The 21,976-nt window shown below is 30.1% G+C and overlaps 3 protein-coding genes and 2 long non-coding RNA genes across 7 annotated transcripts; 3 read left to right on the top strand and 2 right to left on the bottom strand.

Annotated features, from left to right (window-relative positions):
* Positions 1–1,759: 1,759 nt before the first annotated feature.
* LOC121128561 (uncharacterized) lies at positions 1,760–3,965 on the bottom strand. The gene is made up of 3 exons (XR_005868194.2): positions 3,733–3,965; positions 3,140–3,358; positions 1,760–2,053 (listed from the first exon to the last, which is right to left on the bottom strand). It is a non-coding gene; the product is annotated as an uncharacterized lncRNA (long non-coding RNA).
* Positions 3,966–5,794: 1,829 nt separating this feature from the next.
* Positions 5,795–10,320, top strand: LOC121128560 (metalloprotease TIKI2). Of its 2 annotated transcripts, XM_040724156.2 has the most exons (6): positions 5,886–6,056; positions 6,229–6,384; positions 6,450–6,881; positions 6,939–7,677; positions 9,366–9,717; positions 9,778–10,320. In XM_040724156.2, the coding sequence occupies exons 1-5, from the start codon at positions 6,018–6,020 to the stop codon at positions 9,398–9,400; spliced, it is 1,401 nt and encodes a 466-aa protein (XP_040580090.1). In that variant the 5' UTR covers positions 5,886–6,017; the 3' UTR covers positions 9,401–9,717; positions 9,778–10,320. The 2 variants fall into 2 exon arrangements, with proteins under 2 accessions (XP_040580089.1, XP_040580090.1); XM_040724155.2 differs by lacking the exons at positions 9,366–9,717; positions 9,778–10,320 and having other exon boundaries at positions 5,795–6,056; positions 6,939–8,117.
* A 1,519-nt stretch (positions 10,321–11,839) lies between these two features.
* Positions 11,840–13,790, top strand: LOC121128188 (uncharacterized). Of its 2 annotated transcripts, none has more exons than XM_071892969.1 (6): positions 11,840–12,083; positions 12,209–12,424; positions 12,507–13,008; positions 13,068–13,315; positions 13,379–13,654; positions 13,716–13,790. In XM_071892969.1, exons 1-6 carry the CDS (start codon positions 11,862–11,864, stop codon positions 13,770–13,772), a joined length of 1,521 nt encoding a protein of 506 aa, XP_071749070.1. In that variant the 5' UTR covers positions 11,840–11,861; the 3' UTR covers positions 13,773–13,790. The 2 variants fall into 2 exon arrangements, with proteins under 2 accessions (XP_071749070.1, XP_071749071.1); XM_071892970.1 differs by having other exon boundaries at positions 11,846–11,975.
* Positions 13,678–15,154, bottom strand: LOC121128190 (uncharacterized). The gene is made up of 2 exons (XR_005868089.2): positions 14,148–15,154; positions 13,678–14,059 (listed from the first exon to the last, which is right to left on the bottom strand). It is a non-coding gene; the product is annotated as an uncharacterized lncRNA (long non-coding RNA).
* Positions 15,155–18,488: 3,334 nt separating this feature from the next.
* On the top strand, positions 18,489–21,491 carry LOC121128385 (uncharacterized). Its single transcript, XM_071893116.1, has 5 exons — positions 18,489–18,886; positions 18,958–19,210; positions 19,276–19,740; positions 19,800–21,000; positions 21,064–21,491. The coding sequence occupies exons 2-5, from the start codon at positions 19,174–19,176 to the stop codon at positions 21,407–21,409; spliced, it is 2,049 nt and encodes a 682-aa protein (XP_071749217.1). The 5' UTR covers positions 18,489–18,886; positions 18,958–19,173; the 3' UTR covers positions 21,410–21,491.
* The last annotated feature ends 485 nt before the right edge of the window (positions 21,492–21,976 follow it).

Raw genomic sequence — 21,976 nt, 5'->3', positions numbered from 1 at the left:
TTCTTTTTTAATGACATGCCGAATAAAATTATCGCCGTAATTATATTAACATTATTGTCTTTCAGACCCTTCAGGTTTAAACTAATTAATTATCTCAGAATATGTAATCGTTGACATTCCGAAGAAGTGTGTCTAATAGTTTGGAATAATTTACCTCAATCTTTACATGAAGTGCTAAAAAACAAAATTCCTGTGGCTATTTGAAATTGAGCTGACAATTTTCTGTCATCAGCTATTCGCGAAGTCGAAAACATAATCCGATGATTCCAATTACGAGATATATTTAATTCCCTAATCCATCCATCACACTTATATAACACTCTTCTGAAGTAGAAAAATACATTTTCAAATGCCAAGGAACAAGCACATTGTGTAGCCTGACATGTTTAATGAGAGGAAAAGTAAACTTTTCGCTAAAAAACAAACAAACAGAGTGAATACCAATATCATATATTGTTCGCTGATTTTTTATAAGTGCCTCCTATTCCAAAGATACAGGGTCACGTAAATTCTTAAAAAAAGGTTTCTTACAAAGATTCTTATGAATATATCCACGGTCGTTCCACAATCGTACGTGGGAGTCGCTTTCCAAAGAACCCTTTGTGTTGCAGCAAGCAAAGTGGAAAAGTCGTCGATATATCCATTTATAAGATCAGCTCCATAACATATTCATAGTATGGACTTAATGTTATCACATATCTCCATCCCATGTTGGGATTCTTCGTTAATTCTGAGAGACCAGAGCCCACCCATTTAATGCCTATAACAGTTATCATTTCTTTGTTAGAACAATTTGAAATTTTCAAACCTGCTCCCGGATGCCATAAGCCACTTTGGAGAATTGCATTCTTTGATTTATTGATTTCCGATCCCGACTTTTTTTCTACCGTTGTAAAATAAGATAAGACAATTTCTATCCTTCTTTGTAATTGAGCTTCCGATACTAAGATTGGAAATTGGACGTGAAGGATAACCATTATAATTTGAATGATAGTTCAACTAACTTTCCTAAGCAGACACATCTCAAAAATAATCTCTAAAAAGAAATGTCAATACTTCGAATCAAGAAACAGAATTTATTAAAAATCTGATGGAAAGGTTAAATCTGCACATTTCTCTGATGCTCCGTCACTAACGTCTGTAATCAACTAAAGCAACGTACCTAAGGAAGCTAAAGAGATAATATTTACATCAATGCATTTCAAATTATAGCCCTTCCAGACCTACAGTTTTCGTACTATAACCCAAAATTTATTGGGCTATATTTTTGTAAGGTATCTTATTTGTAAGATATTATAAATTGATTATTATTAAAATAATAATCAATTTAAATTATGTTATAATAGTTTTAATCAAAAAGGTTTATTATTCATCTTTAAATCATGGCGTTGACTCTCGTGTGGTCTTTTTATGCACACACGCTATCTTAAGGATCACATGAGACTCTTTCAAAACTATCCCATAAAACGTGAATATTTAAAGTTTGTTAGTTAATTATGTAATACAAAGTAAATTTAAATACGTATATAGTATGTACGAACAAGATATACAGAAATGGTTGCATTAATGATGCATCAAATATGCGTATCTAAATTCGCAAATACCTAAACTTTAATATTCGAATTTGCATATGGGGAAATTCAAAAAGTATCTATCAAGAAGGCTGGTATATCAGCTATTTTTGTGACAAGGTCTTTCGAGTTTTTTTAGGAAGTATCCTAAAAGCGTCACGTGCCATAATTTATCATTTTGAAATATATACTATGAGAAGAAATTTATTAACAAGGATCGACCTTTTATAAAAAAAAGGAAAATATTTTTAAATGACAAATATTAGGCTTTATTACAGTAAATAACTTAATTTATTATTTGTAAGTTATAATAACACATCGTCAATAACAGTCATTTATTGGCGAACTAAATTTCAAAAAAAGAATCTAGTGGTTATCGTTTCGATACATGATTTAAAAATTTGTTTCCGAAGGCTCAAAATTTGCTTAACATATTCCACACTAGTTTTGTCGTCCAGAAACAGCTTCCCTTCATCCATAACCTGAAATATATATTTTTTTCTTTTAGTATTGTCAATATAAATGAAACTAACTATTACGCACAGAAAGACAACTATCAGATTACTAAATTCATCAATCAAGAAAGGAAGAGCTTTAATACGTGATACAAATCCAAGGTAAATGAATAAGATAATTAATTAACTTTAGAATTAGATTGCAAAAGTAAAAAAAAAAAAGACAAAATTCTTCATTTATCTTGAATTTAATCATTGAAAAACTGTTTTCCTTTACAATCATACCCTAGTTTATGTCTATAAACAGGAATGTTTTAGTGCAAAAAAATATACTAAGGATAATAATTTACGATTGGCCTTACGAACAAAGCTTATAATAAGAAGCAATGAACAAGATTACAACCGATAAAAAAAAGCTCTATTCCATTCATTTATGCCTAGTATCATCATTCAAAGTTGTTGCTAATTTTGTTTAAAATAAGCGTAAACTGCATCATTATCTTCCAATTCATTGACATAAGATTTTAAGAAGTTCCTCGACCAAATTTTTAAGGACAAATAAACTAGTAAAGCTAATTGCAAACGTAAGTCAACATTTTTACACTCCTCTTTGCAGGATTACCTTAGAAAGAAGCCAGCTGAGAGAGGGCAATTTAGACTGGAAGTCAAGACGACCTTAGACACTGCCTTACAACTCATAGGCTCAGGAGACGTGAGGGCAATTGCCCTCACCCCCAATATTGCTAAATTGCAAATATACCTAGCAATATTCCAACTGTGATTTTGCTATATACGGTTATTATTCAGTCTTTTATTTTAAAGTTGCCCCCTAAACTTTTTCCTCTCCTACGCTTATACTAGTACCGGCCTTAAGCTCAATTTAAACTAAGTAAGCCTAACTTTAGGGGTAAGGAATATGGACCATACATTCGAATGATGATTACATTTACTCAAATGTATTTTTTATAATATCAAAATTGATATTATTTATTATGAAAAATAATTTCTAAAATCCTTCACAACAATGTTTTGATGATTTTCATTTTAGTCAGACCCAAAAAATCGGAGGATAATTTTGCAAAACCTAATATATATATATATATAAACACTTACATATTCACGAGCTCATATGAATCCACATCATAATGCATTTCCAATTGTATTCAGATTAGGCTCAATGGGAACTTCCAAATTATTTTTAATGATGTACTTTTTGGGATTTAATATTTAGACACCCCTGCCTTATTTTAATCCATTGACTTCAGGAAATCCGAAATTTCTAGAAAAAGATGACTTCTCCCTGAATTTTCAAATGGTGTTGGAATGTTGTCCCTATAATTATAAATAATTATTTTTTTAAACCACAGAATAATACAAATAAAACGATATGGATTCATATTACAAAGAAACCTTGATAAAATGGAACATATGGACATCCACAAGTTCACTATTTTCCTTAATACTTAGAGAAAAGAGGTTTTTAGCGTTATATAATTTTTAGGCCGCCAAAATGGACAAGTATAGAATGTTCCCGTCATGTGAAAACGCTCTATACTACAAATTATTCAATATCTTGGAGAGATCATTGTTGATGCAGAGTTCTACGTATTTATGAGTTATATAATTTTTTTCTGTATTTAATATTTATAAATTAATTAATAAAAAATATTAATTACTTGAAATAAACAGAATTAGTATTAAATTACCTTTGCATCATTATGTCCATATTAATCAATGAGACTTTGGACACTTTCTGATATGGAGAAAGAATATCCTAGACCGAAAATAATAATCCGGAATCCCTGATAATTAAGTCCATCATCGAAGAACCAAAGTGCCATAGCTGACTGTAAACGTATCTGCATGCAGCCCTCCGAGAACTAACCCGCATGGTGGTTTGATGTACGTACCTCAATCAATAAAATCGAGTCTGAATAATAAAAAATAAAAATATTAATATAATGTAGCCCATAATAGAGCGAATATGACGTCAATGGACTGCATATATATATATATATATACAAATTCCCTAAACTATATCTAGATACTATTTTTGGATAACTGTAAAATAAACTAGATAGACTTCAGTCCTAACAACTGCTCTTGAAAAATAAAATGTCATATGTATTAACCTCAGAAAGAAACGAGAGTCCTGAAGTATAAATATAATACTTAAGTAATACATATTACGTTCTAACTATAGGATTCAAGGTAGTCATTTGAGTTCTAGCTATAATTCCTTATTTACTTTGATTTTGTTTTCATTCATCCTAACTAGGAGTGAAGTAAGATTAATAACTCAAAGAACCAATTGGTTCTTATGCCTCATAGCTAGCATGTTAGCTAGATAAATAAATGGTAGAAATGTTGAAAAAGATAGGACCGATCAAGGTTAATTAACCTTGGGACCGATAAGAAAAAAGACTGAACTATTATTATTTCTAATTAATTCCACCCGAGGAAAAAAATCCGATTAGGAATGCACTCCTAGGATCGACCCAACTCTACTAGCTACATAATTAAATACTATAAATATAATATTATTACCTATTTTAAGTTGTTACGCAAATTTCATGATTAAAAGTAGATATTCAATTTAACTCTTATCGATAATATAAATTTACGGGGTGGCCAATCGTCACCTTTTTTTACATTTTGTCCAGGGCGTTCGGATAGTTTCTTTTACATTCATGAAATGTCGGATTTTCTTTGGTTTTCATACAGCACAGATAGAATACTTTGAAAATCTGCTTAAAAGAAACAATGACTTCAAGCCAAAAAATACAATAAAAAAAAAAAGAATCACAATTTATTTTCTAAAAAAAAAACAAGAATGAGAATATATTGATATTTATTCTTAAATTTATTAAAAATTCAACACTGATAGAGGCCTCTTTTTTTGCAAATGACAAAATGATTACTTTAAAGTCTTAAATATATTGTATTGGCGAACCATAGTATTGGTGACAGAACAAGGAGGACAAAGAGCCGTCCCTCATCAGTCATCAACCCCTCCCCACTTTTGAAATAATTAAATGAATAGTTTATTTGTAATTATTATTAATTATAAATTTTTTTTATTGTGGAGGAGAAGGGCTAAGTATCTACTAACACCACTGCTTACGACTATGAATAGTTTCCATAAATTTATTTATTTGAGTGCTTTCATGTGACATTAGAATTGTTGAGGTCGGCCATTTTGGGGTCCTAATCAAGCAAGTTTTATAACAATAATATCCTTCTTTCATTACTATTAAAGAAAGTAGTAAACTATTGGATGTAAAAATGAGGCTAACATATAATAGGAGCTAAACCTTACCATCTATCAAAGATTTATTCCTCTATTGACAAGTTATACCATACCATAATATGTATGAGAAATATATTGTGATATTGCTATACAATCTTATTTTCATATTGTAGAAACAAATTAACTATTACAAACAATGGAAAGAATAATACAATTTTCTCTAATTATCCTACTTTTCTCGTCTTTAATCGCGGATATTTTTTTTACAAATCCAGACATTCCATTGGGATTTTCAGTACCTATAACTTTAAATATATTCAATAGAAATTTCAAGTCAATTTTTAATTTTAAAGACATTAGATGGAGTTTCATCAGAGATTCATTTTACTATATAATTATAGTAGAAATATCAACTTTGGGCCCTCAAGATGGCGTCTCCTTAAATTATGATGCAATTTGTTACGTCAGTGAAATTGTTGTTATCGTTTATAAGTTATAAATTATAACTTATAGAGGGTATGATTCGGGGTTTTATGGTACTTTTTATATATACATACGTATATTCTTTAATGATGCAAGTTTGTGATAGAATGTTCTTTTTGAACCGTTGTATTACAAGTTTCTCTTGTAAATAAAAGAAAAACAAAAGATTGACAACAAAGAAATCTGATTTGGAATGTAGAGATCGGGATTTGGAAGGGACGGGTTGAGATGAAATGAAGAACAAGAGCAACCAGGATAATGATGGGTTCTGCTATGCGATACCCCATTTTTCAATTGGTATTTTCAAATCTTAGAATTAATTATTTGACCCCTGACAATTGACACTCACAAGTGACTGACATTCAATTTGAATTTCATTTAAGTTTTGATTTTATGTATTGTTAATTGTAGTTTATTTCCAAGATCAGGATCCCATGATTCATTCCCAACTGTTACTCTTATTTTTCAGATGTTCATTATTCTGACATCCCCTTACGGCCAAGCACACAATTCATTCCTATGGCGAATTGATTTGAAACCTCCGTCGTATTTCTTTGGAACGATTCACGTTCCTTATACCCGTGTCTGGAATTATATAGCTCAAAACTCCAAGGATGCATTCAGAGTAAATTCTTTTGTCGTTTTTTTCTTCAATTTCAAGAGTTTTATTTTATATTTCTTTGTTTTCAGGACTCAGATTTGGTTTATTTCGAGTTAGATCTTACAGACCCTGGCACACTCTCCGCCCTGTCCACTTGTCAACTCCTACCCCAAGGACAACATCTTTCTCAGGTGATTCCTACTGATATCTACGTTCGCCTAAGACTCCATTTAGAATATATCCACAAACAAATCCCTTCTTGGATCACTCCATATCAAGAACAACGAGGCATTGATCCGGAGTATCTATTTTCAGCCATTACGAGTAATTGGGAAAGAAAGCAACCCATTTGGATAACTCTCATGATCAATTCTCTTAATCAAAAAGATATTTCTTCCCGTGGTTTTCCAGTTTTAGACTTGTATTTAAGTAAATTAGCAGGAAAGCAGAAAAAGAAAATTAAAGCCATTGAGAGAGTGAAAGAGCAATGTGGCCCTCTGAACCGACTCAATGCCTCGCAGGTAGGCATATTTACTTCCCCATAGTGCTATACTAATCATATATAAATTATCTTGTAGGTTGTATTTGCTCTTAATCAGACTCTTAAACGTCAAGAGGAACTCCGATATTTTCAACGTGCATCTGCGCACCAATCAACTGACGACCTGATAGAGAGTTATAAATCTGGGAACTTGAATAAAGTTATTTATAGCCGTGACTCTATTCTGTTACCTAGTTTAGCCCCGGAGGATGATAACTCCCTTCTCCATTTATCTCCATCTGAGTTAAGTATGGCTCAAACCATTGACTCCTTTTTCCGTCAATACATGATTGATCAAAGAAATCGTCGAATGGCTGCAAGAGTTATCGACTTGTTAGTGAACCGACCCGGAAAATCATACTTTTTTGCCTTTGGTGCTGGACATTTTATTGGGAATAATAGTATATTAGATTTAGTACAATCTGCCGGTTTTAAAATTGATCATATTCAACCTGGAGAGTCTTTATATGACTCAAAAACAGTATATCGAACTTATTCTTCATCTTCGAAGGCTACTGTTCAGGGAACATTTAATGATCTAAGTGAAAATCAGAAAACGCGAGCTCTACTTCAATTTCTTCAGTATCAACAGCAACAAGAGCAAACAGAGGAAACTAAAAAGTTTCAAAAACTGATAGGTCAGCAATCTTCTTCGGAGTCTTATGTGGATAACGATAAGTCCCTAAGCATTTGGTATGGAATTGATACTATCAATAATTACTCTAAATCTCCTACTTCATCCCCATCCATCACATTGACCAATATATTTTCATCAGGTAGCACGATTTGTTTCTCGAGTTTATTCAGTAGTTATGTTTGGTTGTTGCCATCGTACATTTTTGTAGTTTTAAATTGAATAGAGCATTATAACAAAAAGCATTTAGATCTTATTCATGTTATCTTGTACCTAATATTATTAGAGTTCATTTTTCTTAACATAATACTCATTCACAAATGTATAGTTTAGTCCTTAATTTAATCCATACTCTTTGTCCATAATATCTTCAAATTTGTACTTTTTTATGTTTATGTAAGTCGTCAAGTGTTAGTTTATGTTTACCATATATTATATGTATATCTATATTTACACAAAATTAGGTACTATTTGTTTCGATAATGCTCAATATTTCGTATATAAAACATTGATTTTGTGGAGCAGTATTTAGCTTTATTATTTACTTATATTATTAGTAAAAATAAATAGTCTTCCAATTTAGTTTTTATTAAGAAGATTTGAATTTAAAAATATGACAGTTTGATTAAATACACTAAGTGTATATAAGGTTCATATGATAAATAATAGATTTTGAATTAAATGGTCGGGATTTTAAGTGTTTACACCCACCTTTATTATTATTTGAATGTGCGCACTTGTTTTATGGACCTTTTGCGCATTGACTAAATAAATCGGAAGGGAGTTTTATTAACACATCTTCATAATAAAATATATTAGTTATATTTATACATATAAATGATGTTATTAAGGTTATGAAAAAAAAAAAGATCTCTACAATGAGTTACATTTTTCTGTATTTGATAATTGATAAGGCGTATTCTTATGGATGCATTTAATTATGTTCATGTATTTCTTTTCAAAACATGTAGGGGAGCCAGATAAGTTTTCTCTGATACTTGATGTCACTACCGAAAACTACATTAAATTGATATGGTTCATTATAGGACCTACACCATAAAAAAGCTTAACTATGTCCTCAATATATGCATGTTCAATTTAGTTGCCCAATTCCGCCATTAATATTATTTTTTGGCTATAGCAATGGGTTATATGATATGAGGGTAGATAGTTACCGTTTTGAGCTAGGAAAGAGGGTTATGAAGATTTATTTTCAAATATAATCCAATCTGATGCCTATGTTAGGTTACATCATTTGAGTATAAACTTATTTGAATTTATACAGAAATAATCATAATATGAATTATTTAAAAACAAAGTATCAAGTTTTGATATTTTTAGAATTATTAAAAAATGTTATAATTCAACTAATTTGACATAGCGCTAACTAGATAAACATATACCTAATTCAGATTTAATCAATAGGAAATATATACTAAAGCCTTCTTTGATCAATGCCATAAAAGTTATAACAATCTGTTTGGGTCTTCCCTACGATGTTGACAGTTGTAGCTTGTACGTAATGTCGTATGTGTAATAATAGTACAATAATTAATCTCTATGGATTTCTAATTTGTTTGTTCACTTCATACAACAATAATAAAATATACTAGATATTTTTACTCCAATTGTTTGACTTTGTAGTCTTGACTACCAGAATTCTAACTCATTATGTCAGTGCATATTGATTGATTGAAAAAATGATGTCGGAAGCAATTGTTTTGGATCAATTGGATCCTAAATTAAATGAAAATAAAAAGGTTTGCTTAATTAATAATAAGGGAACTTGTTTATAATTAAAGTACTCTGTAAAATGCTCTATTCTTTCAGGAGTTATTACGGAAAATTCCAAGCAGTGCTGGTGATATCATAATTCAAGAATCGGATACAAAAAAAGAAGGATCGACTGAAAAAACTAAAGTCCCTAGGAGAACAATTCATTTTAGTGATGGTGTCATTGAGGAGTACTCTACAGACGAAGAGAAAGAAGAAGAAGTACGAAAAGAAACTACACCACCGAAAGAGACTATAAAGAATCCTAAAACCCTCAAGTGGATCCCTTGGTTAATTTATTATGCTTCGTTTTCTGGCTGCTCTGCTGTTCAAATGGCTGACTCAATTGGTGAAAAACTAGGATGGTTCTTTGGGATTACAAGTCCAAAATATTTCTATGAAATTCAAGGTACTCCTTAATTCTTAGAACTTATTTATAATTATAATTAAAGCATTTATTTTGTTATAGAATTCAAACGAAATAAGCAAGAGCAAGAGGAAAAGGAAGTAAAGGCAAATGCACAAAACTGGAATCGACCCTTGGATCAATCTGTGATTACTTTGGATCCTAAAAAGCTTCCTTCTAAAGACTTGACTGATTCAATACCAAACACAAAAGAAGGAGATGAAGATTTAAATGTATAAGACAGCATTATTCAACATGAAATGAGAGTCTATCTTACCTTGTCATCATAAGTCTTGTTGTTTGATTAGCAATCACTTGAATAATATTACAAAAGTAGCTTATTCCTTAGAAAAGGATTATAATGGATCCCAACGTTCCAAATTCATTTGCAATTTACATATTTATTTTAAAAATAGCAACATATTAATTTCCAAGAAACCATAATACCTGTACAGGTTTTTTTGTGCCTTATATAAATATGCATTTAAGTATTAAAGTCAATGGTGCAATATCTTATTATTATTTTTTAATTAAATAAGAAAAAAAAATTATTTATATTCTCAAATTGAAATATACATCGATTTATTTATTGATATATTCTATATATATACTGCTTATCTTTTGTAACAAAGTTAGGGTCTTGCATTAATAAAAAAATGAATTATATATTAAGACCCCAATGATATATTAGCAAGACAATTATAGGTAGTTTGAGAATAATTGGCAAAATTTGCCCATCATTACCGATATATTTCCATTCAAAAACAAGATCAAATAATTGTTTAAATGAAAACAAAATCAACAGTTTATACTGATTAGTAAAATGGAATCAAAAGTCTTAAAATGACTTAACCTTCATCACGTGATAACAACAGCTATTTTTGAATATTCGCTTTTTTCTTTAATTCTGATTTACTCTGATTACCAACATAGTTAAATATTTTCGTAATCTTTGAAATTATCAGTAATTGTTTGAAGTGTTTTACTCTTTTTTGTCGTTTATTGTCCATAGACACAAATTTTAATAAAACCCCTGGCAACCGCCCCAACCATTTATAAAATAATACAACTAGGATCAAAATTATTCGGATACAATTTTTGGATTCCGTAATTTTTTTGCCTAATAATTATCTTCGCTGTTATGTTGTTGATGGATATTAAATAGTTCCGTATAAATGACCATGTTCGATCTTTTCTATGATTATTATTACTGGGTATTTAAGGTTTATTTTTTTTCTAAATAGCCCTAAAAAATAAAAATTGGTATCGATCCTAATAAATAAAAAAATTCGGATAATTTTTTCTGCAAGGATGGATGGAAGTACTTTAAGATTGGTGTTGTGGATATTTTTTTATTATCAAATTTTTCTAAATTACGAAGTTGAGTATGAATACACAGATGTCTTAAAAATGTCATGTAGCAATCTAATAATTCTGAATATTTAAATCAAAGCTCATCAACTAATGACCCAATCCGGACATTCTGAGTGTTGTTATTGGACTAGAGGCCTCAAAAAGAGAAAAAATATAGTCAAATAGCATGAAGGTCCTGGTAGAAGATTTCTGGACCTACATATACGTTGGAGCTTGTCTAATTGAACCTTTGCTTATATGTCTCGTTATAGTGATGTATCTCTTAACTCTTATGAGGAAAAAATTGTTCTTGTAATTTTTTTTTCCATAAATAATAAATATAAAATAAATCCAAGCAATAAATTCCATCATTATCATACAAGGGTGACAAAGAGACAGAGTATCCTAAATATTTTACGTTCTTGAATTTACATTTAAATTTTATATACTGATTATTTATGTTAACAAAATACTTATAATTATAATTATTTATTGGACTGAACTACGAAATAATATGCAAAAATATATATATATATATATAATACACGATTTCGTCAAATAATGGATATTGAAACATAGAACTCAAAGAAGGAATGTATATTATTAATATTACATGGTTTTGAAGTTTTTTGGATTTCATTTAATTTATCACAAAGGGTTCGATAAATTTGAGAAATGGAGTATACAAAATATACATATATTGCAACTTAATTGCCCAAATCAAATGGCATTTTGCCAGTATGTCTCATTGACGCATAAGAAAGAAATGAATGATTAAATTCAGTTTGTCAAAAATGTCTTCTTCAAAAGAAGCTCCTTCTCTCCTTGAATTAGCCTTGGCTTCATTATCCAGCTTTATCAAGGAATCTACTTTATATTACTCAAGACGTTTAGTGAGAATTCAAAATGTAGGGTGTCATGATTTAGTACCAGTTTTAATGAAATGTATATCCATTTTTCGACACTTTATATTTCGAAACGTCCCGTTTACTCTGACATCTAAAGTGGCGTCAAGGGTAATGCATCTTCCTAATTCGTCCTTGCTATGTTGACATGTATTAATTAATGATATATGAAATAAAAATATTGAAATAATGAAACATTTAAAAGAATCTGTTGATTTTTATTTGGATTATTTCAGATACTGATTGGTATTGAGCAATCCATACAACGACGAAAAAGATTTTCCAACCCATCGGCAAATAACTTATTAAATTATTCTAAAGAACTATTTTGCATCCGTGAATTTGTAAATTTGATAGCTGTTTCCAATTTAGGAGAGCTAAACCTTTGGAACATTGAAGAGAGTCTTCGAACTAACATTGTTACTTCTCTATCAAAGTTTACTGGACTAAGGAAAGTTGTGATCAAATATTTGCACACATACTGTTCGAATCCATTTTTAAATCATGCTATCCTGATTTTTTTAATCCTACAGGTGTTTAAACGTGGGCCCAGGATCTAATGGAGACCTTTCATCCTCAGTGATATATCATAACTCTTATTTAAAAGGACTTAGTAATTTGTTTCTTCTTTCAAGTTTAACTGTGGAGCATGATTGTTCTGACTTGATCATCATAGCATGCACCAATAATTGTAGTCAAAGCCTAATTTATTTAAATATTAACTACTCCAAGTATGTTTCCGACTACTCAGTAAACTTTATCAGAAAATGTACACAACTAAAGAGATTATCTACCTTCAAAACGGGTTTAAGTCCTGGTGGAAAGATTGCCATCCTCACTGGACTTTCCACTTCACTAGAATATTTTGACAACGGAGAGTTTTTAAATTTTATTTCAACAAATAAATTTCCTCATCCATTTTGTCTCAAAGAAGTATTTTTAGCTGAAAATGCTCATAAGATCCACGCTTGGTGTCCTCAAATAAAAAAAGTTGTTTTCGATCATAATCATAGTGTCAATTTTTCTCTTCTACCTAGTAAGTAATGCTTCTAACTTATAATAAAACCGATCATAAATATATCTATCCATTTTTAGATTACAATAAATTAGAAGAAATTCAAGTCATGGGTGGAATCTTGAGCTGTCCATCAATACTACCCGCCATGGAATCGATGGGAAAAGGATTGTTAAAAATAACTTTAGTAAGTATGCGGGATATGGAAGAGAGGCTCATTACGACCTTCTTCTACCATTGTCCAAGATTAGAGGATTTGGCCCTTATCAACTGGCAAGGACTATCTCATATGGATACCTATATTCCTTTTGAATCAAATACTCTGAAAGTAATTATACCACAACATAATTTTCACATCTAAATGTGCTGTACTTACTTTGATTATGTGTAGAACCTTTCGATTTCTGGAGATGTTTCGTCTAATTTTTTGCTTTCGTTCATACAACTAAAAAAATTGAAAAAACTTGAAATTGGTAAGCGTATCATATCTGATAAATTTCTATTAGATGCAATAATAAACGACAAGGAGATACTACGTTCCTTGAGAGAATTTGTTATTGAAGACCCACTTCGATTTAGTTTAGGGTCTCTTTATAGTTTAATTGAACATCTACCAAATATAAGGAAGTTAAAAGGACTTTATACATGGAACTGTTTGTCAAAGATTGTAAGGACTGAATAGTAAACATATTATATTTCTATATTAATCATCTGTATTTTCTTTTTAGGATGTTATTAATTTCCAAAGATTGATAAGAGTAAATAACTTGAATGTAGAAATATAAAAATATCAATATACATAATTCATTTTTTCGATTTATTTTACACAATCTGGAATCTTACAAAGTATAATAATAATCCATTCCTTAAAGTTTCTTGATGTTCACCTTTATGCTAAGTCCTGAGATGCTTACACATATCTATCGGCCTGTTGTGACAAACTCCTTGCAAGGACAATGTCTTGGAAGGTAGAACTCATTCTTGGATCAGAGCGGTACTCACTGCTATGTCCCATAAAGGGAAGCAAGTTTCGTCTATCTTCTTTGAAATATAGTTTATGAAAGAGACAAAACTACAGACACGTAAACATAGTTCATAATAGAGGATATGGAAGCCAATAACATACTAATATATTATAAGTCTATGATTGTTTTACTCACCTTACACCTAAAACAAAGTACTATTCCGCACAAGGTCCCGATGATCGTCCAAATAAAGACTGATATGAACCAAGGTGCCAGCTCGCAGACTCCACCTGGACAAGGACCCTCCCATAAGTTACCACATTTTTCATAAAACTGACATTCTGCATCCTTAAAGCAACTCATTCTCTAATTTAAGTGGTATACATAGGTGTTTCTAAAGCCTCTCTTTTTTATGTAATAGTTTCCTTACTCATCAATTTGTATATTATTATGTTGGAGTGATAATCAAAATTGCAAACATTTTATAACTCATGAAAAAAAAAAAAAAAAAAGCTCTACAACTCTCTGCTTTTCCCTTTGCTTACATTAACATTAATAGGAGATTCATAATCGTAGATGTATATGAAAAATATAAACAAAACTATACTCAAAGTTGAAAGTAGATTCGTATAAAAATGAAATGTTATGTTCATATAAATATTTCAATGGAATTGAAAGCATTTCAATTGAAGTAATAAAACTCAGCTGATATAATTTTAATTTAAACAAATTTGAAATCTCCAATCAGTCATTGAATCTAAAGATTATTTCTATCCATAGTTAAATTTTGTAATTCGTGTTCTTTTAACTTTTATATTTAAAATATTAATAGAAGCATTGATATAACTAAACTAGTATCATAATCCCTTTATTCTATCTCACAAACTTTCATGCCAAAATAAACAGGAAAAGACTCAAAAACAGTTGATAATTGTTGGCCAATCTAAAAAAGCTTTGATGCAATCCTTCTAACTACATATTATTATTCAACTATACTTCATGGTAATTGGCAATTCCCAACTATTCTCAACAATTCTGAATTACTCACAGCTTAACAAAAGCTAAATCAAATTCAACCAATCAACGGTCAGAACACTGATTAAGGGAACATAAGTAAAACAATCAACAGCTGACAACAAATACAGGGTAAACTTTTGTGTTAGTAAGAATATATTTGTAACTAATTCTAATTAAAGGACAGAGTTCTTTAATTTTAATAACTATTAAATGAGGCACCACTATCATTACCTCTTCTAAAATACATTGTATAACCCTTGTAATCATTGATTAAATGAATATGATACATTTTTATATGGAAATGATAGATCATGATATTATAACTGTTAATTAATGAATGGTCACGTTTTAAACATGATGATAATTCCCATGTTTTATTTTTGATAAAAAAAGTTTATATCCTTAGCCACTTATCAATTATATATATTATGTAATAAAAAAGGCGTGATCTTTTTTTAAACTTGATATTATGTTCAATTCAACTTAGTTTAGTAATTCAATTACTTCAAAATCATAGCATAAATAATGATTATTAATTCATTATCCACCTCCTTTGAGCAATATATATCTAAGGGAAAAATTTAATGACGATACAAATATTTAATTAACAGAGATAGGAAAATGTCGGTATACTCTAAGTCCAAGTCGAGTTTCAAGTCTTTACCCTAATCTCCAATTCCTTTAGTCCAGTTTGAGACCTCACTTTTACGATGGATTTTTTTTGTCAGTATTGGTTTACTATAGATTGGTGCACGTTTTATCTATGTAGCTTATGGACTATGGTTAAAAAACACCTTCAGAGGCTTTTTTCAGGAAGAGTTTGGGGGCCAAACTCAGCAGGGCGGTCAGGGTGACAAAAAAAATCAATGCTCTAGGTTACATAAGTAATGTCAGGAGGCCAAACATTCTGTACCTTATGGGGTGAAAATCTTCCATGGCATGCTTTTGGACAAATAGAATTACGGCTTTTCTTGAATTAAGTACAAACTAGGTTTTGAGGTCAAGTCGAGTCGATAGTCTCAGGTACAAGTCAAGTCTCGAGTATTTGATTGTGAGATCAAGTCGAGTTTAAGGCTTCAAAATATATAATCAAGTCATAGTCTAGTCACAAATATCGAGTCCAAGTACACACCTATGGCAATAAGTCATTATGCATAGAATAAATATAATCTATTAATTAATTATTGTATACACATGGTAACCACGGTAAAATTATAATTTGAAAAATACATAATATATTTACTATTTAGGATAGTCTATGCCATGAATTTCAAAATCCGTCTCAAAGCTTATTTCAACTCTTGATCAATCATTTTAACAAAATCTTTGTACAAAAAATAAATAGATTGAATTTGATCACTCTAATACAATTACTTATACATATATTTTCTCTGATTTAAAGAAAGTGTAATAAGTGATATTTGTTATCAAATATTTGTTTATTCTTACTTTAAAGGAAATTTTGATAAGCAATAAGATATAAAGATATAGAGACTACATCCCATATATGTATTCACATATCATTATTTCAGATAAGATTTTTTATGGAAAAAAAAATGAAAAATATGTTTCATTAAAAATGCATATTATGTATTGTTATAGATGCCTTGTATAAATTATATTTATATTAGTAAATGTTTGTTTCTTGAGGCAATATATCTATTAAAAAATATTAACGAAAAAAGTCACCCAACTTAAAGTTCCTGAAACATACATACCAACATGAAAACATGAAACATTTGAAAAGTTTATCCATTTTCTTGGGACAAGCCTCCAAACTCAAAAATACACACATGAGACCTCACTTTATCTTAATCTCATTTTCTAAGTAGCATCTTTTACAATTTGCTCATACAAGTTACAACTTTTACAAAATAGTAAATTGTACACGACGTACTTCGTCAATTAATATTCAATCATTTCTTTTTTTAGTAAGTCAGAGAATGATTTGAAAATTACTCCATTACTTTACATTAATGTAACTCTAAGCCCAAATCGTGTGCAATTTGCAACTAATATATGAAATTTCAATGCATTTATATTAGGTAATTAATATACTAATGGAGTAATCTTTGACTTTACTAGCCACAATTACTAATTGAGTAGCATTTTGTGGCATATTATAAATTTAAAATGCACACAGTCCGAGGCGTCGCTAGCCCCTTTCCAGGAGGCTCAAAGCCCCCTAAATTTTCTGAATTAGGGGGAGCCCAATTTTTTTAATTAGGTATATAAAAATTCAGATTATAGTTTTTGGAGTTAAACCTCCCCAAATGATGTTATAAATTATTTATTAATAATTATAGTTAACTTCTCATTAAGCCATATTTAATTGCAATATCAGTCATTTTAATTATTATTAACGATAAATTGATGATATTTTATATTTGGATCATTCCCCATCAAAGGCCGAAAGGTGTCGGAAGGGTATGCCGGATTATATATATATATTTTCTTTTTTTTTTGGGGGAACTTGGTTTTTGGAATTTTATTGAAAAAAAATCCATAGCTATTTACTAAAAATTAAATTTTTTCCAAAAACATTTCTCGAATCCACCAATGTTCACCACATAATTAAATTTTTTGGAAAAAAATTTCGAATATTTTAATTTTTTGGAAAAAAAATTTCGAAATTAAAAAATCACATATATTAAATTTTTGAAATAAAATTTCAAATATTTTAATTTTTCGGAGAAAAGTTTTAAAAATCCATAGATATTCAGAAAAAATTAATTTTTTACCCCTGATTTCGCGTAAAAATTTTTCATCCTGAGAAAAAAAAATTCTAGTAAAAAGTAAAATCCTTCATTTTTTTGGGTGGGGGGGGGCAGCCGCTCTAGCAAGTCCCCTGCGGATGCCCCTGGGTTTTACCTCAACAACTAAAAATTAGATAAAATTTAGAATACACGAAAATTTTTAGTTACAAACTCCTAAAATATATATTTTTTCCTATCCAATAATTAGTTCTCAAGATATGGAGTCAGGGTCGGTTTTAGGGAGGAGGGGCATTAGGATCAGTTGGTCCAGCTCTGCACTTGATTATTAAAATTAGAAGCCAAGCAAAGAGTAGATTTTTTTTGATGATTTAATAAATCTTTTTAATTTGAAAAAAGGATCCCGCATGCACACTTATATTTGCGCTAGGTCTCGCTCAAAGTAAAACTGAGTCCTTCATTTTGGCAATTTTAGAAAAAATGGTTATGTACACCATATTTCGAATAATCATATTTGTTGAACCTGTAGTTCAATTTCAACAAATAAATTGGCTATTTGTGAAACAAAAAAAAAATCAGAATAAAACTTTTTTCAGCATACGTTTTCTTATTGGCTCTGAACGTTTCTTGCAAAAAATACCAATATAAAAAGGTTAAAAAAATTAGTTTTGGAGATTTTTTAATATCTGAGAAGACGAAGATCAGGAATGACTTCATTCCTTAAATAAATAATAATTCAATAAGATAATTAATCATAGATATCAAGTTGACGTTATCTATACAAAGCAGCCTATAGGTATTATTTAGTAACTTTTTGTCCTTTTTCGTAATTATAATCACATGAAAATGTACCAAAGATTTAATTTTACTTGTATTTTAATATATTAAGGTGATTCAATCTTTGATTTAAAATATCTTCTGCGAAATAAATAAGAAATAACATCAATCGAACTTAAAGAATCACCTAAAAAGGAAGTATTTTTCTCAAAAATAAGCACGTTAATTAATTTGACTTCCTTTGATAAAAACATACTTGAAGAGCAGTGACTCTCAAACCTGAAACACTATTTGAAAGAAGTATACTTAGGTTTTATAATTTTTTAAAGTAGTTTTTATTTGCATCCCAAATCGTCTTTTGTAAATCTGGAATTTTCATCAATTAGATAGTTAACTTTATAAGAGGCAAGTTTTCTTCTAAATAAGGTAATTTATTTCACTACATATATAATATACATAATGGGTAAATTAATTAAAATGTAATTTACGGGAAGCAGTAATTGGGTCGTTCAAGCTGTATGATTGTGTTTGCGAGTCCCTATTCCAAAGAAGTTCATTCATTTTATCAGTTAAATCTTTTAACAGATTAATAATTATCAATTTTAAGCAAATGTTTAAATTCAAATATTTGAGATAAAAGATAAATAGAAAATTTTCTTATCGTCATGTATTTTCTTTACTTTTAAATCACTTTCAAGCTTCTCGTACTAATAATGAGTGATCAGGAGATTGTTTCAAATGGAAATCATGGTAAGTTACAATCCTTCCGAACGCATTTATTACATTTTTTCAATCGATATATTATTATTTCTTAGACGAAGAAGAAATTATTGGCACACCAATTAAGGTTTATCAATACGAGGAAATAGAGATGGAAAACAGGGAAGTTCAATTGAAGAATCATTATCTGGCGAATGATGACAATAATAATAGTTCTATCCTTAGCCATGGGACGTTGAACGACTTCTCTGAGCACGTTACTAGTGAATCCACCCAAGAAGTTATAAAGGATTTAAAGTCAAACGAGGAAGCCATTCAAGATGCATTTGAGAATACTTTAGGTGATGAATGCGGAATAGAAAACGAATGTCATGAAGAACGCATTTACTCAAATGACAATGGATTTGAAATTAAAAACGAAGGATATAAAAGTTACTCTTCGTCATCTTCTTCGTCATCCTCTTCGTCATCCTCTTCTGAGGATGAAGAAATATTAGAGAAAAAAACTGGCTCAGAATTAACAAAAAGTGATGTAATCATTAAATCATCATCAAAATTGAGTAAGAAAATAGTAAATGAGTATAATTTTCCTGTAAAAAATAATATTTTATGTCATCAGATAAGCCAGTCTTTACCATTAGAAGTTGGACTAATGAGATTGAAGATAAGCCTGGTGATGGTTTTGTTCGACATCTTCTTGAAACATGGTACAAAAAAGAAGAAAATATGTTATTGTTGGATTCACACTGGAGAAAGTTAAAAAATCAATTACATCCAAATGCTTCAACATTGGACTCGACCAGTTTAAACGTTGTTCTCATTGAGTCTGAAACCATATCAGAAATGCCACAAAAGCAATCAAGCAGATTCCAGGTTGAGAGTCCTTCATCTAAAAGAGAGTTTCAAATTCGGCGCCAGAGTGTTCTCAAACCTGTTTCTGAAACTATAATTACAGACATATGGATTCAAAATGCAGTTAAGCATTATGAAAATGTTCAATCCAATGATGAAATTCGTGTCGTTTCCTCTGAATTTAATGGGGAACATCCTAAATATCATGCCAAAATAGAAGCTGAAGTCAATGATAAAAAAAAGACTTATAATTGGATCATTAAAGCGAAGACATTGATGGAGGATAGTGCTCTTTTCTATAGTGACCTCACTGTAGATACTTCTTCTAGTAGGGATTTTATATTTAAGTCTACAAATATTGAGTCTTCCATAGGAACGCAAATTCAAAAATTTATTGATAAAAATATGAAAGACAAAAAGAAGAGCTTTCGATTGGCTTTTGCAGATGTCATTTTTTCTGATATGGAATATGCAATTTTTGATGATATTGGATGTTACAACAAAGTCAGTGGTCCATTTTTTGATTTCCAACAATTTAAGATCGCATTGAAGGCTCTTGCTCGTCTTCATGCGTCGAGTTATGCGTATTTCTTAAACTCAAATGAGGAAGACATGAATACTATTTCAGAGAACTTGAAGCTCATCATTGATACACCCTACCAACCCACAACTACTGAAGCCATGAAGAAACAGACAATTAATGAATTGAACAGTACATTTAATATAGCATTAAAGTATATTGGTGATAAATATTTAGAGAAAGAAGTGGACCAGAAGGTTGAAAATGAATTTCTGTACTCAATTTTTCATCGAGCGAGAACATCAAGTAGTCCATTTTCTGTTTTGTGTCATGGAAGACCGACGGTTGAATGTTTTTTCTTTCAAAATAATGCTATGGACAAGTCTTATATTCAAGAAGAAGCAAACACCATCAAGGATGTCAAATTTACTAGCTTTGAAAATGCCAGGTAAGGACACACATCTCTGTCTATAATTGACTAACGTAACTTCTATTAATGATTATTTTTTAGATATGCAAATGCTGTAACAGATTTGCAAATTTTGTTCAATACATCGTTGGACCCTAAATTTGAGTCCCAAATTGATTTTTTACTTCGCTATGAATATTACGAAACCCTTGTTGGAACTCTTCACAACCTCAATGTTACTTCTTTCAATTTGGATCTTAATCAACTTAAGAAGGAGTTGAAATCCCAACAATTGTATGGCTATGTCTATAGTGCTATGTTATTAACAAGCAAAGCTACAGAATTGAATGGAATTAACAAAGAAATTCATGATGTTATCATTGAGAGATCCAAGGATTTAATTTATAAGTTTATAAATGAAAAAAAAGTTGCATACTTTACTTATTAAGCAATTTTATTATAGTAAAAATAAAGTAATTAACATTTTGTATTTAAATTCCATGAAATAAATATTTAATTACTTCCTACCACTTTTTCAGCTCACTTTCTTAATGATGAATGATAATTATTCGAAGAAACAATTCAAATAATGAACAATTATAATGATTAAAAAGTCCATATTGACATTTATAATAGGATATATATATAGTAATTACTAATTACCTTGGCCAAGAAAGCTGAACAGGGAGTAATATTTTTGCCCCTGTTTGTTTGTTAATATGCTTCTTAGTCACCAGGATTACGCCAAAAGTTACAGATCGATTTTGATCAAACATGGTACGAAGATTATTTATGGTAGCAGTTTGGGTAACAGTAAGAGCATATGCGTCGGGGTTACAGTCCCTCCAGTCACCCCCTGCGGACGCCCCTGAAGTGTCCATTAAATTTTGAGAGGCCAAGGTAACAAAGAACTTAAAAAATACATAATTTAGGCATAGGTTTTGCGCTCTACCGAATGTCCATTCTCGTTAGTAATGTATCTGTTATTTAGATATAAAACAAAAGAAAATAATAT

Source organism: Lepeophtheirus salmonis, chromosome 13 (assembly GCF_016086655.4).
Source record: "Lepeophtheirus salmonis chromosome 13, UVic_Lsal_1.4, whole genome shotgun sequence".
In the NCBI taxonomy this organism is placed as follows: Eukaryota; Metazoa; Arthropoda; class Copepoda; order Siphonostomatoida; family Caligidae; genus Lepeophtheirus; species Lepeophtheirus salmonis.
This window is presented reverse-complemented; position numbering and strand designations above follow the sequence as displayed.